Raw genomic sequence first — 22280 nt, 5'->3', positions numbered from 1 at the left:
CAAGAGCAGACTGCAGGCCTCAGGGTGCTTCTGAAAGCTCCAGCCTCTCTCCTGCCCTCTTCCCTTCTTGACCAGTATCTTCTTCCCCCCAAATGAAAAAAAGACGAGCTTAGCATGAACCCGTATGAATGCTGCCCTACCCAGAAGTTCAGCATTCAAGTGATGACTCTTGGCACAAATCTGAGTCTCACAGAAGGGGCAAAAAGGTCACTATTGTCATTAAGGTCCACTGGAAGACATCAAGTGTGCATTACCTGCAGACTGTACATAATCAAAGGATAGGTGTCATAAAGGTCCCTTAGACTCTTCAGTGGAACAAAAACTGTTCCAGCCACAACATTTCTGGGTGAGCAGCCCAGTGACAGAAGGCTAGAAACAAATAAAAGAATAAAAGCCAGGTCCAGTACAACTGTCTTTTGAGGAAGAAACAGAACTTAAAGCAAGAGGCAGGACCAGCAGAGACCTGCTCAGAAATCCCAGTACACAACAGGGCTACCATGAACCAGGTGCATGAAAGGCAACTGGAAGCTGAGACATGCAATGTAAAATACCAGGCAATATACTCAAACCTGATCCTGCAATAAAAATACTTCATAATCTAGAAGCTGTATCAAATCTGCAACCACTCCTCACAATGGATTAAATCTGATCTGTCAGATGATTTGGCTGTACACGCATCCAGCAAAACTACTAGTGAAACCTCACCATTATTCTCAAGATTAGCAAATACTTCTTGACACTGTCAATAGATTATATGCAACAGAAATATTGTACATTTTACAAGCCTTCCTCTACGCTTGTTCATTGATAGAAATTGGGTTAATGATGGTAACTACACCACTACCTACTGTTCTAACAAATCTCTCTTACCTTTTTGCTTTCCAGCACCTGCTTCTGTCTGTCATAAACTTTGCAAAAGGTCTGAATTAGGAATTCACAGAACTAGAGTTCATACCAGCAATAATGAACAGGACCATATTCAACAGTGAGATAGAATAGCTATCCTTCTGATTTCACTTTTACATACATACTAACAATAAATTTCACCTGTACAGTATTCCGGTAACAGAAACACTTATGGCCAAAACAAACGCCTCTAAATTCTCAGTGGCTCTCACTAAAACATAAAAAACCAAGCAAGAAACATCAGGCACCTAAAGAAATTAATCTGTTTGCCGGTCTTGTGGTTTTTCTTTTCTGAAGAGATGCCCTAGCGTTACATGAAAAGTAGAACTAATGAGTATCTCAGTGATTTATGAACAGCATAGGACTCAAGTGAAAAAGGCAAGTCTACTTCTCAAATGCTCCTTTGACTTCCCCAAGGAGGCTGTCAGTCTAAACAGGAGCAAGATTCTCATTTGAGAAAATACAGCTATAATTTAAAGACTAGTTTTTACTTCTTGGTTGGTGATGTTTTTGTTTTTTTTTTTTTAAGAATACACACTTGAGGAGCAAATCTTATCTGGAGTGATTATTAAAATTCAAATAAGAAAATACAAACATAAGTAACAGCTTGAGTTTAGACAGTAGGCAAATGAGATTTGAAGATCTCTAAAGACACGTAGTCTTGCCATTGTTTCCAAAATAGTGAGGCAAATAGCCATGAAAAAACAGAAGACATTTTAAATAATTTACTACAGCAACTAGCTCATTAGCAATGATGAAAACATGTTTGGGAAGGATTTACTTGATCATGTAAAACCAACCACAGAAGCGTTTAAATTAAGTTCCAAAAAAAATAATTTTCACCGTCTAAGGTTGCCTCATAAGAGCACCACCGTTCTGCCCTTGCAGTTTATATGTAAGATTTTGTGTGAACAGCGAAACATGCCTCTCAACCCACTGTTTCCTGTAGGAAGCAGGAAATCTATGGAATGTACATGAAGACCTGAAATGGAATTAACAGCTACAGTCTTACTTAGTCCTGGATCATTTTACATTATATGGATTCCAATTTAATTCTGTTGTACCATCACATGGCTGACTGTTTTTGGCCCCATGAAATCCTGTTTCTGCTTGATGCAGTTTTAACTTGAAAGCTATTTTCATATTTCACAATGTAACATAATCTAAGAATTATGTTATGTTCTCTGTAGCTTGTGTATCATAGCTACAGAGTGTAGCTTCGTGTATCAAAATGACGTCCCCCTACCATACTGCTTAGCCTTTTCTCTTCTTTCTATCACAAGAGAGCCAACATCTCCTTGCCCATCATCCTGCCCTTCACAAAGCATTTCTTCCAGACTTAACTCCCCAGCAGTGTGGCCTAGTAACTTAAAAGTAACCATTCTGCTACTTATTGGGTGAAAAAAATGCCAGAGTCCAGCCTTATGTATCCTGAATATACACTTTCACCAAAAAGGAACGAAGTAACACAGGATTTAGCAAAACTAAGTTAAATGTGGAATTACAAAAATTAGTACGTTTTCTAAAGCAATAGAAAGGGACACCTGATCTATTTAAACTGCAGAGATCAAATAAACCAAAAAGAAAGGATGCAACATCTATAATGGATTCAGTGAAAATCAGCTGTTATTGAAATAATGACTAGCCATTGTCAGAACTTTGTGGATCATCTTTTCTCATAGAAGGCAACAGAGTGCTCAGTAATTCCTTGAGTATGTGACTTTGCCAGGTGGACTCCAGGGAGAAGGCACTTCATCCCCACGGACAGCCTGCAACTTCTTTTGCTTCTTCTCAAGCTGCTCTCTCCTCTCTTTCTTCTCCTGAGGATAAAAAGATGTGTCAAAAAAAGCCAAACCAAAAAACACAAATTAAAAAAAAACCACAAAAAGCCAACTCCACCAACAGAAAAGTCACAATTACCGTTATACCTTTCTTGTGTAAAATGAAAAGTTAACATGCAATGGAGATTTGCCTTTTGGAGCTTAGCGCATCCCTTTTAGGGATTCAGTCACACATATTGCACAATGCAACACAAGAGGCTGCACATTTGATGTGCACAGTCACAAGGTGACTGTCTCAAGGATGGGCTGGTTTTGTGCACTATCTAAACAAAAAGCCAAACAGAAGGCCTAGTGGATTAGGTACTGTATTTGCCTTCTATATCATTAGTCTCATCTTAATTACTTCTTTTCTTTAAGAGGATACCTAAACCACAATGCTAAACATGTTGTTCTCATTACATGAGAACATTGATGCATCTTTGTAACTTTCTGTACTTATTAAATCACACTTGCCATGTACTAGAACAAACTGGGAACTAAACAATTTAATTATAAACAAATATCTATCATATTATGAACACTGCAAGGTTCTGATGATATTTTCTATTGTTTCAAACAGCAATGGGCAATTAGGATGATGAAGGATAAGCAAGATACTTGGAATAGTCTTTTTGTGCCTGATTAAGTAATGATTTTCAAGAGACCTGTCATTCAAAAAATAATTTGCAATTATTTATAATTATTTTTGAATTTTTATATTCTTCTGTTCTATGTAAAATAAGCATTCTTCTTTGCAAAGATGACTGCCATTTCACTATTGTGAGCACCAGCATCTAAGGGTGCATCTGCATTAGCAATTTAGTACACTGGAGAGCTCTTTATAGGTGCAAATTTTCCTTGTATCATACGTGCAGGTTTGTGGTGCATGCTTGAGCACCCCACTTACTCACTTAAAGTGAGTTTCTCTCTTGGTGGAACCAAGGTTGACATTATGGACCAGAGCATAACTTACAGTGTCCCACCTGACAGGTGGATAAAAGGTCCTTGAGCAGCTGGCTTTCTGGCACATGAACATTGCCATAGGTGCATTCATTCCTAGGACCAACAACTGGCATACACATCATTGGTCGTAAAGATGCAATACTGAGGCTTAAAACCATCATCAATTGTGCCAAATCCAACTTTGGTCCTTTCCTCTTTTGCAGCCTATCAGCCAGTATTTTGAAGCACCATAAAAATTTCGTATTTTCATGTATGAACTGCATTGCAGTGGAAGTACTGCTCCTTGAAAATAGCTGTAAAGTAACTGGCACTCTCAGATAACCCATGATCCCATCCCTCTGAGGGACACTGTATATCCTGCAAATTCCCAAGATCCTAGCAATGTTTGCCTGTTATTCGTAAGTGAGAAGAGAAATAGTGAGGTAACTGTGGCTAAGGGAGCAGACTGGTAAATGGGGGTAGAAGTGTTATTGTAAAAAAGGGAGCTTGAGTGGAAGTTTTCTCTTGTTTTACACGTATGCAGCAGTCAAACTGTACTAATGCTAGCTATACATGTGATATATACAAAAATTTAAAAAAGCATAACATGCACTGAAACATCAACCCTATCAATATGATTTTAATCTGGGCCCTTTAGGTGTTTGTTAACATAAATCTGAAGATCCAATTCTGTTAGAAATGTCTGGTCTGGCTACATAAACACACAATTATTTCATGTTGTTAGTAGTAAAGCTGATTAAAAGCAAGGCAAGGTTTGCATGGAGAAGTAACGCCCTTTACTAAAACAAGCGATACAAAAGTTCATCACAGTTAGTCTAATAAAAAAATATTATCTCTCTGTACAAACTGTATCTTTCTGGATTATATGGAGTAATTGAGACAAACTGGGCTTGTAGCACTGTAAGATTCTGACTCTTCTCTGTCATGCTACACTTTTGCCTTCTTCCTCCTTCCACAGAGATCTTCCTCAGATGAACACAACTAGTGGCTTTGGGTCTTTAGAACAAGTTCAAGATACTTTTTTCAGGAATTCTTAAAGTGAACTGGTTAGTACCCTAAGGGGAAAGGAGTCTGCATTATCGGTGATAATTTTCAAAAAAGATGACAGGATATGTGCAAACAGTACAGATGAGCTTGGGATGAATGTGCTCTGTAATGGAACACATATATGATTCACATTCCTGTTTCGGAGTATTTGCACATATCCAGCCAATTTATTTTTACAAAAATTTAATCATATTCTACAAATCTTAGAATCTGAATCTGTATTTGACATTCAAAGACACATCAGGACAGGTAATTGAAAACTCACTAAAAATAGGACTTATTGTAGCAGTATTGGCAATTATTTGAGAAATCATGTGTTACAAAGAAATGTGCATATTTTATGTTTATAAAGCACCCTTTACTGAATACATGTTGCACAACAGACTCATGTATGAAAAACCCAAACTAGAGATAAAGCATACACCCACCCAGGAAGGGAATGAAAGTTGCTTTGGATTTTTTAATCATGTCTCAGTTTTGAATGTTTGGGTTTGAAGATCCCATTTTCATGAATGAATCCCAGTGCCAAGGAAAGAGTCTTGAGTTAATTTAACTGGTTTTTAAAAGATTAAATTTGACATGAAGACTTACTGGCTTCTTCCCTGCCTTCAACACACACAAAGCTTTTATGTTCCAGTCCTAACCACAGTTCACATTCTCACAAGACATAACTGATATAAATCTTCCCTAAAATAATAAACAAGATGTTAGCTGCACTAACAGGAGAAGAGTAACAGAAATAGTGAAAGATGAAATCAATAACTGTAGCTTGTCATACACTAGATCAATGTAGAAACAAAATTACATCAAATTACAAAATTACAATCAAAATTACATTTGATCTATTACATCAATAGATCAAATACAAAACTCGATTGTATGGCTTGATTTCTCTGTGGAAGTTTCCTACTCAGTAGCCTAGTAAGATGAACACATTTTTCACTTACAAAATTCTGGGAAGATCACATTCTTTAGCAGTATGACTGCCACATAATAATTGAATTTTAGATAATACAGAAGCCTTACAACATTTAAGAGGAGTAACAATAACCGCCTTATTTCTAACACATTGCAATGCCAGGAGATTAGAATTCCAATATAGAAAGTATTTTCAGATAGATCTTATTAAACCACATGAAATGAATAACCTATGTCAGCTGTTTCTAGCCCAGAAAAGCAACAAATCCATGAGACTCATCCAGTATATCATTTCCTGATGTTTTTAAACAGCTTTAGAATGCTAAAAATAGGTGTTGAGCATGCTCAACCTCAAGGTAAAATTTCAAACTTCTTCTAGGGCATTTAACCTTACTATGTTGATCTTCGAGAATTATTTGAGAGCAGCCTTACTTCTCATCAACTCATACTAGGTTAACACCACATAAAATGGAGAACATAACACATCTAGGATACTCGCTTTTCTCTACAGAAAACAGGTATCAAGACTACTGTCTCAAAAATAATGGAAACTAAACTGATCTGTCATTATAAACTTTCTACATAATTCTTCTCCACGTTCTACTCCTCAGAATAGATGCGTGTCAATGACAAGTGTCAGACACTGGTATTATGTATTAAGCAAAAAATGATCGTTTATCAAGCAAAACATCTAGATTGGCTTGAAGAGTACTTGGTGAGTAGCAAGAGGCAAATACTACGAAAGAAACAAAAAAACCAGAAGCTTCAATTTCCTCAGCAATACAAGATTATCCTTTTTATGTTAGTATTTTACAAGTGTTAATAGCCTTTTTCAGGGCATTTATTTTCATGCTTAGAAAATAATCTTCTGTATGCACTTATGTTATCAAACATTCACACAATGACCTCTAAACGTATAAGTAACAGAATTTCCATTAACATAAAAGCAGAATGTTTCTTATATTTTAGAAGAACTACAAGGAGATTTTTACGTCTGTTTTACCCGTGCATTATGGTCAACACCTGGTTCAGTACAGCTGAGGAAGAACTTACACATTTATTTCTGTTGAATGTTAATGAAAAAATATTAGAATACTTCCCACTATACTACTCCTATTTTATTTCCCTTCAAACAAAAATCCTCTTATTTGAAACAATACACTTAAAAGGCTTCCACAATTCTGCCCTCTCAGATTTGAAGCCTGTTTATCTACCTGTAGGCAGATATCATCTTAGTTCCCTTGATAATACACTGACTACCTTACAGGCATTTCTCTCCTGCAGTTCACTGAAGGTGTGTATTTTCTCTATTACTATACAAAGTGAGATAAATTCTGGCCAAACATGATGACAGAGCCATTGCCTGACATGCTTTCTCAAATAAAGGTGTGTTAGCTGCAAAAAGCAGCACAATTTCTGAAAGTAAAAATGTGAAGACTGGGCATGAGAGACATCAGTCAACACTTGCACATAGACACTGAAAATGAGATAATTTTAGAGGTACCTCTGCCATCCAATTCAGTACCTATCACATCCTCCAACACCTGCTTATTTTTCGAACTGCTCCTCTCATGTAGGCACACGTACATCCATTTAGATCTGGTCATTCCTCCAACTACTAAAATTTATAATAATAATCCCACTGAAGTGAAGTAATGACCTCAGGAAATTTATACACAATTTGAACAGGGGAGGCTGTGCTAGGCAGCATATTTCATTCCCAAAAAAAGGGATAATTTTTCTACCTTTGTACAGAGTCCAAGACAGCAAGGAAGTCAAATGTACAATGAGAGGTAACATTCATGCTTTGGTACAACTACGCTAATTGAGGATAGTTCTCAGTAAGCGGAGCATACCGGGACAGAGCGTTAGCTACTACTCAAAGCATAATACTTCCTTCCTTGGGAACCAGGAATACTGACTAAGCAAGAAATAATCTAAGATTGGACATTAATCATTGGACAAAACTGAGCTGGCAATCACTTGACAAAGGGGACCAGAGAAAACACTTCTTACCAATGATGACAGAAGTCAGAGCTATTCCAACAGGGGACCAGGTCAAAGAAGATCGTAAAAGACTTAAACCTAAGACTAAAAAGGTTTGAAAACAGAGAGAAGGGAAAATTTGCAGGCTCTCGCTGTTTTACGTAACTGCATGTTTCTGAGTTAGCCAAGTAAAGGATGATGGCGCTTTTAAAATCTGTCCCACACCCGTACATCTGCCTGCCTCAGTTCTCATCTATGCCCCTGCCCCTAAAAAAAAATAGAAAGCCCACTTGAGACTCTGGAAAAGATTTAAGTTATTGACAGTACAAATGAATCCTTGTAAGGACCTTAAGCCAGCTGAGTTGCAAGATCACGTTCTTATAAATGGCAACAGAGACCGTATGTACAGGACGCATGCCAGAAATCACAAGGAAGAGAGACAACAGAAGAAACACTCTCAAACTAAGAAAACCTTGAAAGTCAGCATGATGAATGACTGTGTCACAGGGTGAGGATGAAAAATGCAGCTTTTTCTTTAACTAGCAAGTCACACATCTTTAAGAAAACAAGATATGCTAAGAATATTAGTGAACTCTCTTCTACTTTGTCTTTCTGTAGCAAGGAAAAAAACCCTTGCCTTATTGTTGGGATTTGAGTACTAGATTAGTTTACTGCTTAACAACTGTGACTAAAGTACACTGTTGTAGGAAAAATATAATTGGGAGCATCAGAGTTCCAACCTTTCTAGTAAATGGAAATAATCTCAAACCTCATTACAAGTGCTTTTATCAATTTTAAGGTATACAAGTCTCCACATTAAATGCTTCCTTGAGTGTATATGCACTCACTGTTGCAGCTGATGATGCTGCTTGGCTTTGCAGGTTTTGTGCTGTGGTGAGTTGGCCCTTCAGAGATGGCTGCTCCTGACATGGAGTGTCAAAAAATGAGGACTAACTATGAAATTCAAAACTCTATGACACGTAGGTAGGGAGAATATATTTTCCATGTATGCTAAGTATCAAGCCCACCATATTTTATCATTTTGCTCAAGAATTTTGGAGGACTAGCTATGTAATGCTGCCATCATCTGGCCTCTCTCATAACAGCATGAAAAACCACGAGTATTACAATACAAAAGCATTCACACTTATTACTACATTAATCTTTTCGGTTTTGACAAAGTGCAAAAAAAAAAAAATACCAGCCATCTTTCATATTCCTCCATAGCTTTTTTATTTTTTTCTTCCTTCTTTGCCTGTTGTATTTCTTGCTTTCTTCTCTCTAGGCTTTTTTCTACTTTCTTCTGTTTTATATATTCTTCCTTTTTTTCATTCCTGTATAGTGAGAGGGAAGAAGAGAAGATCATCATGCAACAGACTAAATGCTGCATCTATGACTGATTAACTAAATTGAGTCAAAAGAAATATTTTATGCATTTAATAAAAGATTGAGAATATATATTTAAAATCTTCAAAGTCCATCATTATATATTATATCACCAAGGTGTAAATGAACCTACTATTCATCTATTATGGCATCACCTTTTCTGTACTACCTTCTCCCTTATTTGGTATCATATAAAAAATTAGATTCAAAACTTCTGTGGGTAATAGTAAGTTGTGAAAACTCTTGGCTTGTAAAACTAACAAAGAATTTCTCCAGCAGACACATCTCATTTGCTTCTGAATACATCTACATTCATCCATTGTATTCCACAAAACTTTAAGATAAAGATTTACCTTCCTTCCTATGGCTTAGTAATGAAGCATGAGACTAATCACGTAAGACATTATACTACTCAACGAATCTTACTTCTCAGTTGCAGTATCTGCCTGGGCTTAGCCAGTAGCCTTTTTCAGGAGGAAAGCATTTAAGTTACTAAACTGAAAGAAGCTGTACAAGTTGTTCTCATTGTTATACTTGTTCTCCATTGGGACTGAAGAGCCTGATTCCAAGCATGCCATTGTCTCCCAATTAAAAGCACATCAAGCACTCACAGAAGACCTATTGCATTTATAAGCAAAGATTTGGGAAACTATGATATTCCAAAACCCAATGGAGTAGTACCATTTTTCAACTGCTGACATGCTGTCTCTCTTCTTCTCTGCAACCAGTTCCTCTTCTTTCTTCTTCCTGATTCTTTCAGACTGTTTTTCCTTTCTGCTTTGCTCTCTTAAATATTCTGCTTTTCTTTCTTTCCATTTTTCGAATGCCTAAAGAAAACTTCAGATTCATTAGAAATCTTACCCCTCACCTTTTTGTCAATACTCCACTTGCTTATTCTGTATTATTATTTTTTGTAATTTCTACACATTCCAATTTTGGAATATTTGTTTGCAGCATTGCTCAGAAGTGGGTATCACTATACCTAAAAAGAATAAATTATTTTTCCTGGTAAGTAATAGTTCATTGCCAATGTATTTATATGGAGTCTATTTTACATTCAGTTAACAGAATCCAAATATGGAAAAATGCCTATTTGTGTGCAAATGTAAACATCACATACTTCCAACAGAACAGAATCTAATATGAGCTTTCTTCAAAAATTAACCATGTTTAGATTTTTAGAATCTAGTTCGTTTCTACCTCTTGCTGGATTAATCAAAATTATTCTCAACAATCACCTGAATCATATCCGATACACATTTATGTACATATTTCACATCACCTTCTGTGCTGCTTCTGTTTTCTCCTCATTCTGTTCTGCTGCTTTCTTTTTCTTAAGTTCCTCAAGCTTCTTTTTTTCACTTAACTTCTTTGCTTCTCTTCCTTTCTTTTTTTTCCAGGCTTCAAAAGATGCAATTGCTTCCTCTCTTTTAACAGCTTCTTCCTAGATTGAAAACAGTCTACACTCAAATACACTTAAATATAAAACTATAATTGAAATAGTATGCTTTAAACTCATTGTCAAATGTAGGATTAGATGGAGCAATAAAGAAATGGAAATTGATTTGCAGACAACATTCTAAGTAATACTCAAAATTAAATTTGAACTATATAGAGTGGTTTTTTCTGTGCTCATTTTTAATTTAACTTAATCGAATGAGACAAACTAGTCCTGCAAAATACATGTAGAAGAATATGAAATACATGTCAAATGCTTAGAATTGAAACATGTTAAATACTTAAAAGCCAAACCTAAGAATTGTGTATGGTACCATTCAAAATACAGTCCTCTGTAGATAAGCATCTCTTGAGATAGGGAGAAAACACATTTTCTAACAGATGACAAATAAAAACTTAACACCTGAACAGTTGAGCATCGCAAGGTCTTTGTAAACAAACCTGAAAATTAATCTAAGAAGCACACTTTTAACATACCTTACGTAAATGTGTAGGGAAGCGTCAGCCACACACCCTTTACAGCAACCATAACAAGTGGGACATGCCATTTACTGTTTCAACTCACCTCGTGCTATTTAGAGAAAACCAGATGCCTTAGAATAGCAGAGTGATGTAATTAGGCAGAAAGCAGAGGTAAGCAGACTTCAGAGAATTATAGTTTGTCCACTTCTTTTAAACAAGAATGTAAACAAACCTTTTCAGCATTACTCCTTAGATTTTCAGCTTTCTTCTTTTCAATTCTCTTTAATTCCAGTAGAAAGGTCCTTTTCTTTTCCAACCAATTCTGTAAGAACCATTAGAAGACTTTTACACTTTTAAAGTCTTTTTAAGGTATAACTAAAAAAGTTCTGTTAAAACAACAAAATACTATTAGAGCAGCACCAATATAATGACCACCAAAATTACTCTTAATTCTTCCGTGTGCTACTTAAATAACTACCCCATGTGGAAGACTAAGCTGTGATCACACAAACATTGTGATAAAAAAAAGTCTAAGGTTCTAAAATCATAGCTACAAAATATGAAAAAGCTTAAGGATCTTTTAAAAAAAAATCTTCAAAAAAACACCAAAAAAATGTCAGCATTAAAAAAAAAAGAAAAAGAAGAATGAAATAAAGATTCTTACCACTTGGTATATAGGAATATTATTTACATTTATTGTCTCTCGTGCAAATACCTATAATTAACGAGAATAAGATCCAACTGGGAAGAGTGAGACTTCAGGCATCCATAAAGTGTTATGAGACTTTTTTTTGCAGAATCAGGCTTAAATTTTCAAGGTTTAACTATATATTTGGTATGCTGCTTAGAGATACAAGTGTCCTAAATGAAGCCTATTTTACCTCTAAAAATTATGGAGACAATATAAATATGAATTTGAGGTTCCCAATTTTGTTCTAGAACCATAACAAGTATTAAAAACACATACCAATATGAACAGCATCTGTTAATGAAAGTTTTTCTCACACAGATTAGTAGCAAAAATCTGTTGGAACCCACAAACTAATCGTTATGAAATTCTACACAGAAGCCACCTAGATTATCCTTCTGGAGAGAATACTAGACTTGTTTTCCCTTTTCCTGAATGCCAACTGAATAGAACTTATCAGGAAAATAAACTTTAAACTACACACTTACTTATGTTAAGGAAGAAGTAAAAATAAAGGAAAATATGATATTTGTCTGAAAATAGTCTGACACAATAAATTATGAACCACAGTATGTCCCTCTCATCTAGCTTTTTAGTTCATAATTTGAAAAAAAGGCATAGCCAACAGAATAAAAGGATTATTACACCTGTAATCATATGGAAGGGATATACTCAGAAATATTGATTTCAAGAAAATAAGAGGTGTTGACTCCTATAACAGGACCTTTATATACATAGTTTTGTTGGTTGGTTGTTTTGTTTGGTTTTTATTTGTTTAAGACCTACCTGGAAAACAGCTGCTCGTAAACCATCTGCTTTGTCAAATTCTGTACTGCTCTTCTGCATGCGTTTATCCTCCAACACCTTTAGTGTTCCCAGATATTGAGATGAAACAGGTGTACCTGATGGAACAGCTTTCACCTTTTTCTTTAAGAGCACAGAAGACAGAGACCTATAAAAATACCAACACACAAACATTAACAATCTTTCCATTTATTGTAGCTGATACCAAGTAGTGTTCCTTTTATTTCAGTGTATACCAAAAGTTACTGTGATTCTGTTTTTATATGCACTTAGCTGGGGACAGGGGACAAGGAAAGGGGGAAGAAGCCCGTTTTCTTCTGAGGGCTTTATTATTGCCAAAGCAAGCCACTACTCAACATATCCAGCCCAAGAAAGTTTACAAATTCCTTACACTTTCACCTACAAAACAGCTTAAAACCTGTAAAGACATCAGGGACTGGATTCATTGGTGGATCCAGTAGCACACACTCATCATAAACACTGGCAAAAGACTTGGAGTCTGATCTGATATAACCCTGAGCAAGGGTTATAATAACATGCCACATCTACTAAACTGTTTTCCACAGATGGTCAGAGGCTGTCAGCAGTGAAGACAATGCCGACACAAAACGAGAGTGAAGCAGCATTGTCAGGGCACTTACATGCATCTTACACTCTGCAGACTGTGATACATAGCATCTTTCTCTTACCTGTCAGACAAAGAAGCTTTCGGGTTTTGTAGAACTCTCTCCTTTGTTTCACTTAGTTTCTAAGAAACACAGAGGAAAAGTAAAATTATAGAGTCTCTCAAGCAACAGAACTAGATCAGGATGAAACAGATTCTTACAAGCTAACAAGGATGTTGGCAGTTGGACTCGATGACCCTTATGGGTCCCTTCGAACTCAAGATATTCTACGATTCTATGATGTTAGACAAATATGCAAGAAAGCCACTCTAATACAGAAAGGGTACAGTACAGGGTAAGAAAGTGGGGGGGGGAACCAACCAAACAAACTTTCAGAATGCCTGTATCTTTTTGGAATGGCACCTAGAAATGTTTCTTTGTATTATGTAAAAATATAGTCCATAGTTTAGAAATACAAAGGAATAAAAAGAACCCAGCTGGGCAGTGGGTTTCCCTGTTATTATATCAACATTCTTTTAACTATTTTTAATATTTAGCTTTAACAATTACATATATCTACATATTTTCTTTCTTACGATAAAGTGCTTTGCATCTTATCCATTATTCAAGTCACACCATGGATTCCATCCTCTGCCAACATACACTGCTCATTCCAATTCAGCTAACCTCACAATAGAGATTTGACATTTTCACTTGGATAAGGGTATTTCCTTAAGATTGGAAAACACACATTTCAATACCTTTATCTGGTTTAAATGATTTGTGTAAAAGGTATTCCCTACATCTTCCATAAAACTATACAGAATTTGTAAGAGCCTCAGCTCTAGAAGCCAGAGATAAATTGTCAGCTTTACAAACAGAGTTCTACACATTTAAGGTACCAACAGTAACTTTACAAAACTTTTCACCATGCTTCTAGGACATTGTTCTAAACAATGGTAAAAACACACATGAATCATACCTTGACAGAGTCCTTTGAAGTGTTCTTTGCCTCCCCATGCTCAGACTGATCATTCACTGATACCTCCTGTATTGTATCAGTTACTATTTGCCCTTCCACTATTTTCACCGTTTCATCTGAACTGTCATCTGTTGACTTCTCGAATTTCTTTGTTTTCTCATATACTGTGGTCATCATTACTTCTATCACAGAAGGGGATTTTCTACTATTGTCCTCCAGTTTCAAGTCACTGGTGCTGATCATCTTCTGATCTTGATCTAACAGGAGAAAAAAGATTGAGAGGACATATTAACATTGTTAATGTTTCTGAGTATTGTTATTTCTGTACTACAAACATCTGTTTATGAAACATATTACTAAGTTTGATATAATGTATTTTCTGTATACTTCCTTCTAACAACTATATGGATTAATAAGAAGAGTATTCAATTGTATTGTATTTAAAAGTAAGACTGGAGTAGCAACTGAAGTTTTAACAAATGTTATAGAATGTGAGAGCATGACAAAGGCAAAACTTCCTGTCTGCCTTACCACCCAAACGTCGTTCTAGTGCAGAAACCAAAAGCGAGAGCCATTGCAATCACAGCAAGAGCTCTTCTGACATCTAGCAAACTACTAATGAAGTCTGTACGACAATTTGGGTAACAAAAACTACTTTCATTGTGTGGTGTTTTTCAGGGGTGTGGGACACACAAGGAAATAATGGAAAGATTCTGCGGTGGGGATTTAAACAAAATGTCACCTCAATTTAAATATATGCCTAAGCAGTGAAATTGTAATTTATGAAACACTTTATTAATCATACTTAAAAACCATTTTTATCAGATCTGAACTGCCATTAATGCAGAGATGTAAATTTGTAAAACAATTCAGACACAAACCAAAAAAGGCCGTGGTAAATTCCAAATTATAGTCTTCCACAATTTTCTGATGGAATTCTTAAAAGAAATATAAATTGTGGATGAGAGATTAACTCCAAGTTACCTGAAGAAAGGAATATCAATGCTGACAATCTAAGAAATTTAACCTAGATTTACAGTGATGAAGGTAAGTTTGAGGTGACAAGAATTCTGAATTTATATGAACCATTTTCTCTCCTCTATTGATATGTAAACTTTCATATTTTACCTTACACTTACTAGATAGTACAACTGTATATAAACTGTAGGCATCAGAAACTGTACAACTCTAATTAAGCTGCAGCACTTAGTGCACAGGACAATGGCGACAGCAGATTTACTATGAGCACTTTGTAGAATGAACTTCACAGAACTTCATGTGCAAGTCAGTTTGGCTCTGTCTGCAAAATGGATACAAAATACTAACCTTCCCATGGTTAGCTGAGAAATGCCACATAAAACCTGTAAGTATTATTATTGCAGTTTCTTTCTTGACAGTTCAAGCTATACAAGTTTGATCAGTCTGCTTGGAATTCTTACACCTGCAGACTTCAGCATCATATTTAAACAATCTTTTCCTATCCTTTTTCCTCCACTTTCATTGAAGACTCCATATCATTGTTGTTTCTATGTCCTCCTTTGTCCTGAGAACACCATCTTTATTATTCTCTTCCTCTTATGCTGTCCCTGCACTTCGGAGCATCTAGCCATTCCAGTACGCTGATGCTCATATCCTTTTCCCCATACAAACTCTCTTTAGTCACTGTTTCATTAATGATGCTTGAAAACATCAAGCTATACCAAACTGATTTTCTAATCCAAGCTATCAGTAAAATATAAAAAGAACTGAAATTAAACACAGATCTAGGCACATCTGTTATTTACTACTCAGTACATTGCCCGAGTTTTCAACTTTTGTTCACCTTTCTGCACTAAATCCTTCAAGCCAAGTCCTACCTTTTACCTCATTAGGCTGCAGTGTACAGACATTACATGGGCCATACAGACGGCATTCTTCTTGCTGCATCTGACAGTCTATGTTACCTACCTGTCACAGTCCTGCACACAGCAAATTACCCCCCAGCATGACTCCCTTAGCAAATTAAAAAAGGTGTCTGTCTGACAGCCTATTCCAGTGTTTTTCAACCTGGAGTCCATGGATTTTTTGTAACCAGTCTGAAAAAGGGAACTAAGAAAGGTAAGTTCAATGGATACTGCTCAGAAGCCCACAGATTTGATATTTCTCAAAGGGTCTGCACATCCCCTAAGAACTGTTAGGGATTCACAAATCCAAAAAAATAGAAAAGCACTACTCAGTTCGTATTAAACTTTGTGGAAAAGGTGCAGGAAGAAGTGAAAGGTTTACCCTAGTCGTGCTGACTGCATGTTGTGGTTTAACTCCAGTCATCAGCTAAGCACCACGCAGCCGCTCCCTCACTCCCCCCTGCTCCCAGTGGGATGGGGAGGAGAATCGGGAAAAAAGGTAAAACTTGTAGGTTAAGATAAGAACGGTTTAATAACTAAAGTAAAATATAATACTAACAATAATAATAATGAAATATAATAATAATAATAGTAATGAAAAGGAATATAACAAAAAAAAAAAAGAAGAGGGGAAAAAAAGGAAAAAACCAAACAAACAGTGATGCACAATGCAATTGCTCAGCTCCCGCTGACCGATGCCAGAGCTGTGATCCACACCTCCCAGCTAACTCCCCTGTTTATATACTGGGCATGACGTTCCATGGTATGAAATACCCCTTTGGCTAGTTCGGGTCAGCTGTCCTGGCTGTGCTCCCTCCCAGCTTCTTGCACACCTGCTTGCTGGCAGAGCATGGGAAACTGAAAAAAATCATTAACTTGTCGCTAAGTAGCACTTATCCTAACTAAAACATCAGTGTGTTATCCACATTATTCTCACACTAAATCCAAAACCCAGCACCGTACCAGCTACTAAGAAGAAAATTAACTCTATCCCAGCCAAAACTGGGACACTGCAAAAGAGGAAACGAAATCAAAATTACTTAAGTCTCAAAGATGCTTAGACAATGATGTATGCACTTGACATAAGTCAAAGTACAAAACCTAAATTGTCAAACTTTAATCTGTTCCTCTCCATTCCTGGGATGCCTCTAGGGCCAAATTTCTCAATACCTGGGATGATACTGTACTTGGACATAACTGCAAGAATGAGGCTGGGCCATTCTCAAAAGCAGAATAGAAGGAGACACAAGGGCATGAGAAAGATACTGAAAAAGTGTAGAAATAAAATTAAGAATGCCACTGATTTTAAGAAGACTTGTATTAGACCATTAGATATTACTAAGGTATAAATGGTAACATTTATCCGGTTGTATGTATCTAAGTTCTACCTTTCACAGGTGGTGCTTCTCCACACATCAGTAAATCAGATTCTCCAGATCTTTCATTGTGAGAAGTAAAATTAATGGAAAATGGTGGTGAAGTACTTTCTAGCCATGGACCCTTAGATCAGAAAGTGACAAATAAACAAGTGAGCAATTAATAACAAATCAGTATAATTTAACTTGGCTTTATAATACTTTGACAGAATGTTTGTTCAGAACTCTCTAGAAGAAGTATAATTCTTGTTTTACATTTGGAGAAGTAAAACTAATCTGCACATACGGCTGCAAACCATCACAAAATCCTGTTTCCAGTTAGAAAGAAAAAGAATGATGTTCTCTTATCCAGCCCTCACCATAAGAATACTACTGGCAAAGATATTTTTTCCCACTCTTATTTTTGTCCTATTTTTCTCCCTGAAAATTTTCTCAGCTAAATAAAAGTTATTTTCTAAAGTTTCTAATGCAGACGGTAAAAAAATCAACACATATACTCTCTTACTTCAGGACCAGGGCTTTCGGCAAGCAGTTTTTTCCTGGGTGTGGCTTGGGCATTCAGAGTAGTTAGGGATGATGGTGCCGAAAACGGAGAAAATCCATTTCTAGAAGTTATTTTTCCTTCTGACCTATTAAGCTCATTATCTTCCACACGACCACTTTTTCTCAACATAGTTCTTGGTTGAGGTGATGGTTTATAACAGCTATCTAATGAAGGAATGCTGATATTCTCAGCTGAAAATAAATATTATAGTTTCAGTTATGTCTAGTTGAAGACATTTTAGTCTGGAACACTATTTTGTCAAGATAGATTCAACTAACTAGTTTCAGTTAAATGAGCTATTTAAATAATAGCATAGCTTTCTTAACACAGTGAGGCCGTATACAAACAGCTATATAAAGGGTTACAGCCACTTTTTCAGAAAGTTTAATGAAATTTTTAAAGCTTCTAATATAATCTCTACATAGACAATCTACAAACTTATTTTTTCCATTTATCATTATCTCTCTATATATTGAAACTACACTCAAGGGCTTATCTGCAATTAGAGAGACAGACAGAGTTTTCATAAATGTAGAAGAGAGCATATATCTCATACAGCATTGTTGTAAGAGAACCTTCTTGCTATTCTGCTTGTCCAGTTATCTACTAGCGGAGATACAAGGGGAAGACTGCTTCTCTCTGCATGGTGCAGAACAGAACAACCCTGGGTAGGAGGAGACATCATGGGAAATGCAGTCGAAGAGGAGGGCTTTCAGTAGATTTCCAGCTTCTTCAGTGATGTCTCTGTTCCCTCCCTAAGGCAGTCACTGGGCAGCAGAACCACCACACAACCGTTTCTTACAGATTTCTATCCTCTGGCTCCTCACCCTCCTCCTGTTTAGTAATTCTATCTTCCTCATGTTTTCTTCCCCCCGCCCTGACACCAACAACATTAAGCCATACAACAGCTTTCTACCTGCCTTTTTCTTTATGTATGCTGATGCACATAGAAATGCTTATCTAATTCTGCACATTGCCACGGAAGCATTTCTTATTAAGTCCTAGTTCATAAAAATCCATCGCAGGAAATGGGAGACTCACCATGCCCATGCAGCACACTCAGCTGCATAAAGCCTAATTATATAATTAGTGTGAAGTTTAGAAAGCTAAGGGGTCACAACAATATCCCTACAAGTGCACCGGCAGTTTTTCCATGCAGTAAATCACAAGAAAAATCAAAGGAGCAGAAAAAGCTGATTAATCTCTGGATAGTCACCTCCTCTGTCGGACAGAGATCAATTTCTCTAACATATGGAAATTTACAATGGTTGACTACTGAAGACAATATGCTAGTATCACTGCACTACTGTCGTGGTTTAACCCCAGTCAGCAGCCAAGCACCACGCAGCTGAAACCAGGACAACTACTTAGATTCACATGAAGAAAAGGAGTACTTCAGCTTTGTTCTGCCAGTCTAAAACTACACAGGTATACTGCCTGTGAAAGAGAGGCATCTGCAGTGCCCAGCTGCACAAAAATCTAGCACTTTGGTGCCATCATGTGGAAAGAAAAAAAGGAGCTGGTATCACTAATCATGCTCTACAGTTTCAAAATTGTAATCTTCCATCACAAGTAATAACCAGCCATAAACTTCTCTCAACATCAAACAGGACAAATTCTTCTCGTATTAGGAAGCAGATAAAAAATATGAAGTCTTTTGACATTTAAAATTTCTAAAAGCACATATGGTCAATTAGCAGAATTCCAAGTTCTGCATATTAAAAATGAATTAGCTATTCTTATAATGAAACATTAAAGTTTGGTTTTTTTACGTGTTTGACTATACATCCAAAGTGGCTCAGTATCTTCAAAGTAAAAGATCATTTGAAATTTTAACTTTGTGATGATGAGAAGTCCACCATTCATAAATGTTTTGGTTACAGCTAATTTTCTGACATTGTTACATTACAGCATCATGATGTCTCAGCATCACGACTTCAACATTATATTTGTGAACACTGTGGTCCAACTTCACTGGTCATAGAAAAGGGATGCCTGTTTAAAGACCTTTCCATTAAAGGGTGCATGGATGCTGTGGACACCGTGTGAATATGGCTTTCTGTGCTATGCACACGCAGAGGAGGCAACTCTGTAGCCCTCCCACACCTTCCATGGACATGCACTGATGAAGAGCTGGACTTTAAGTACCCGAACAGCTGTTTTTCATCTCCTGAAAGGAAAAGGCAAATAGGAACCTCCTGCTACTTGGCCCACACTGGTTCAGTTTACCCCCTGGCAGCTGGAGGTTAGCAAAACATGTATTTTTAGAATAATATTGAATAAATTCCCTGCAAGCCAAAGCAGCTGATACTTAACACAGAAAATAACCCGAATTACAACACTTTAAAATATTATAATATGGCTAAGCAAGTAGCAGCAACAACATTCAAATGCTTTCTTTTCACCTGATGCTGAAGTATTTCTTGTTTTGTGCACCCGTGGCTTTGGTACTGGTTTGTTTTCCTCTTGATTTCTTTTTTTCTGTAGTTCGTGAATAGGCAAGTCATTACAGTGGTCACTTTCACTATTATCACATGGTACTTCTTCAGCAGCTGAACACTCTTCATTATTTTTTCTGTCATCACCTTCATTTTGACCTTCCAAACATTCTTCTTCACCATCTTTTCTGTCATCCTGTATGTTTTCACTTTCTAAAAGCATTATTTGCTGAAGCTTCTTTTCATGAGGGGATAAAGTCAAGTCATCACCAGCTTCGTTTTCCAAATCTGCTGCGTTTTGTGAAGCATCATCACCTGAGAGAGGACTCTCAACAGAAACTGATTTCTTAGTGCTTCCAGCACCTGAATTACTTTCATTAACTTCTTCTCCAACACCTGAAAATAGCACATTATCAACTTCCATTTAAGACAAGTGGAAAAAAATGGGACACAGAAACTATATCTTCTATAATTTAGAAGTATTTTTCATGTAACAGTCTCCTGACTTAAGTTTCTGAGCATTTCTCTTTCTGCACCTCTGATCTCTGCAAAGCCACCAAACTAGATCCTTACTCTACTTCCTTTCCTGTCATCTGTTTCCATGGTCCCAATCCAAAGAAAATACTTCAAATATTCACTGGTTAATCCTTATCTGTCATGCAATTCAAATCCCTTCTAAAAAACTATCTCTCCAATGCCATAAGAAGTAGAAGCAAGTCAACAACAACAAAGCTAGGCACATTTGGTCACCAGAATCCATCCTCCCCTTCTATTCTCTTCACTTCTGTCCCATCTGAAATCTACTAGAAGACACTCAAAGGAGATATCTGCTCCAATGCTAAGGTTCACATGTTTAACAAAAATATTTTTATCTTCCCATAGCCTGTTATTTCTAATTGACTTTATTTCAGAGTTCAAATGCTCAAGGAAGATGACAAAAGAATGTCGTGATAGTTGAGTAACATATTTAATGCAGGAGGAGCTTTTTTCTAAATCTTGTCAGCAAAGGGAAATCAAAGCATCCCACGAACTTTCAAAAGATGTTTCAGATGTGACTGAAAAACAGGACACAGAGGAAGTCCTTTTAAAAATACATTATGATATTTAAGATTCATATTTCCTTTAACATGCAGCACCATTATCAGGAACAAGAAGAGCCATTCGGCCAATCTCGTTAGACTAAACATAAACGTTACCAAATATCAAATGCATCCTGGCCCAAGAAAAACAGCCACATCAAACCTGTTCCTGGTTTATGTACACTGCCAGGCAAGCATGCTCTGCAGTGTGTCCTGCAGCCCTTATTCGCTGATTGTCCAGACTGGGAAAACAGTAAGAAAACAACATGGCTTTCTCTCTGCCCATGTCCGCTTTCATTCTCAGTACTGTGCGCTACTGTCTCATCCAGGTGTAGAGTAAACAACATGGCTAATGAGTAAAACTGGGCACCACAACTGTCGGAAACAGCACAGACTGCATCTGGTCTAGCAGGTCGGCACCACCACTGATTTCACTGGGAATTCTGCTTCTAACTTGGAAGAGGAGGACTAAAAGATTTAGAAGTTGTTAAAATATGAAATCTTGGAACATTAAATCATACTGACTCACAAAGATTTTCTGTGATCTAGCAATGAGGTAAGAAAGGGAAGAACATGAGGAAAAATATTTAATTCTGTCTTACCGTTTAACATGCCCTCTTTGTCACTCTCAAAGTCATCCGAGTATTCAGCTGTTTGCTCTCTTGCTGCATAAGCAGAAATTGCTTCTTGTAGCTCATCCTGAAATGGTTGCACAAATAACTTTTACACAGAAGGGAAGAGTCACTTCTTCAAGTTCAGCACTAATTCCCCCCTCCCACACATACATAAATAAAACTGAGCAGCAGAGATTAACCCATTCAACTGAAAACTGTTGTGAAGGATAAGTAAAATACAGTGTTTTCACTCTATCATCATTCCCCCATTTTTTCTGTGTTAAACAACCTCCACGTATTAATTTATATTTCTTCTTCATA

At 36.7% G+C, this 22280-nt stretch overlaps 1 protein-coding gene across 2 annotated transcripts; it reads right to left on the bottom strand.

Annotated features, from left to right (window-relative positions):
• Window positions 1–1157: 1157 nt before the first annotated feature.
• On the bottom strand, window positions 1158–22016 carry MAP9 (microtubule associated protein 9). Of its 2 annotated transcripts, XM_050896548.1 has the most exons (12): window positions 21948–22016; window positions 20234–20662; window positions 17790–18019; window positions 17297–17408; window positions 14026–14276; window positions 13128–13186; window positions 12421–12586; window positions 11179–11268; window positions 10309–10470; window positions 9708–9853; window positions 8842–8974; window positions 1158–2723 (listed from the first exon to the last, which is right to left on the bottom strand). In XM_050896548.1, the coding sequence occupies exons 1-12, from the start codon at window positions 21955–21957 to the stop codon at window positions 2604–2606; spliced, it is 1908 nt and encodes a 635-aa protein (XP_050752505.1). In that variant the 5' UTR covers window positions 21958–22016; the 3' UTR covers window positions 1158–2603. The 2 variants fall into 2 exon arrangements, with proteins under 2 accessions (XP_050752505.1, XP_050752506.1); XM_050896549.1 differs by lacking the exons at window positions 17790–18019; window positions 21948–22016 and adding an exon at window positions 11611–11661 and having other exon boundaries at window positions 1158–2726; window positions 14026–14282; window positions 20234–20538.
• Window positions 22017–22280: the final 264 nt, after the last annotated feature.

The sequence above is a fragment of the Gymnogyps californianus genome, chromosome 4, assembly GCF_018139145.2.
Source record: "Gymnogyps californianus isolate 813 chromosome 4, ASM1813914v2, whole genome shotgun sequence".
In the NCBI taxonomy this organism is placed as follows: domain Eukaryota; kingdom Metazoa; phylum Chordata; class Aves; order Accipitriformes; family Cathartidae; genus Gymnogyps; species Gymnogyps californianus.
This window is presented reverse-complemented; position numbering and strand designations above follow the sequence as displayed.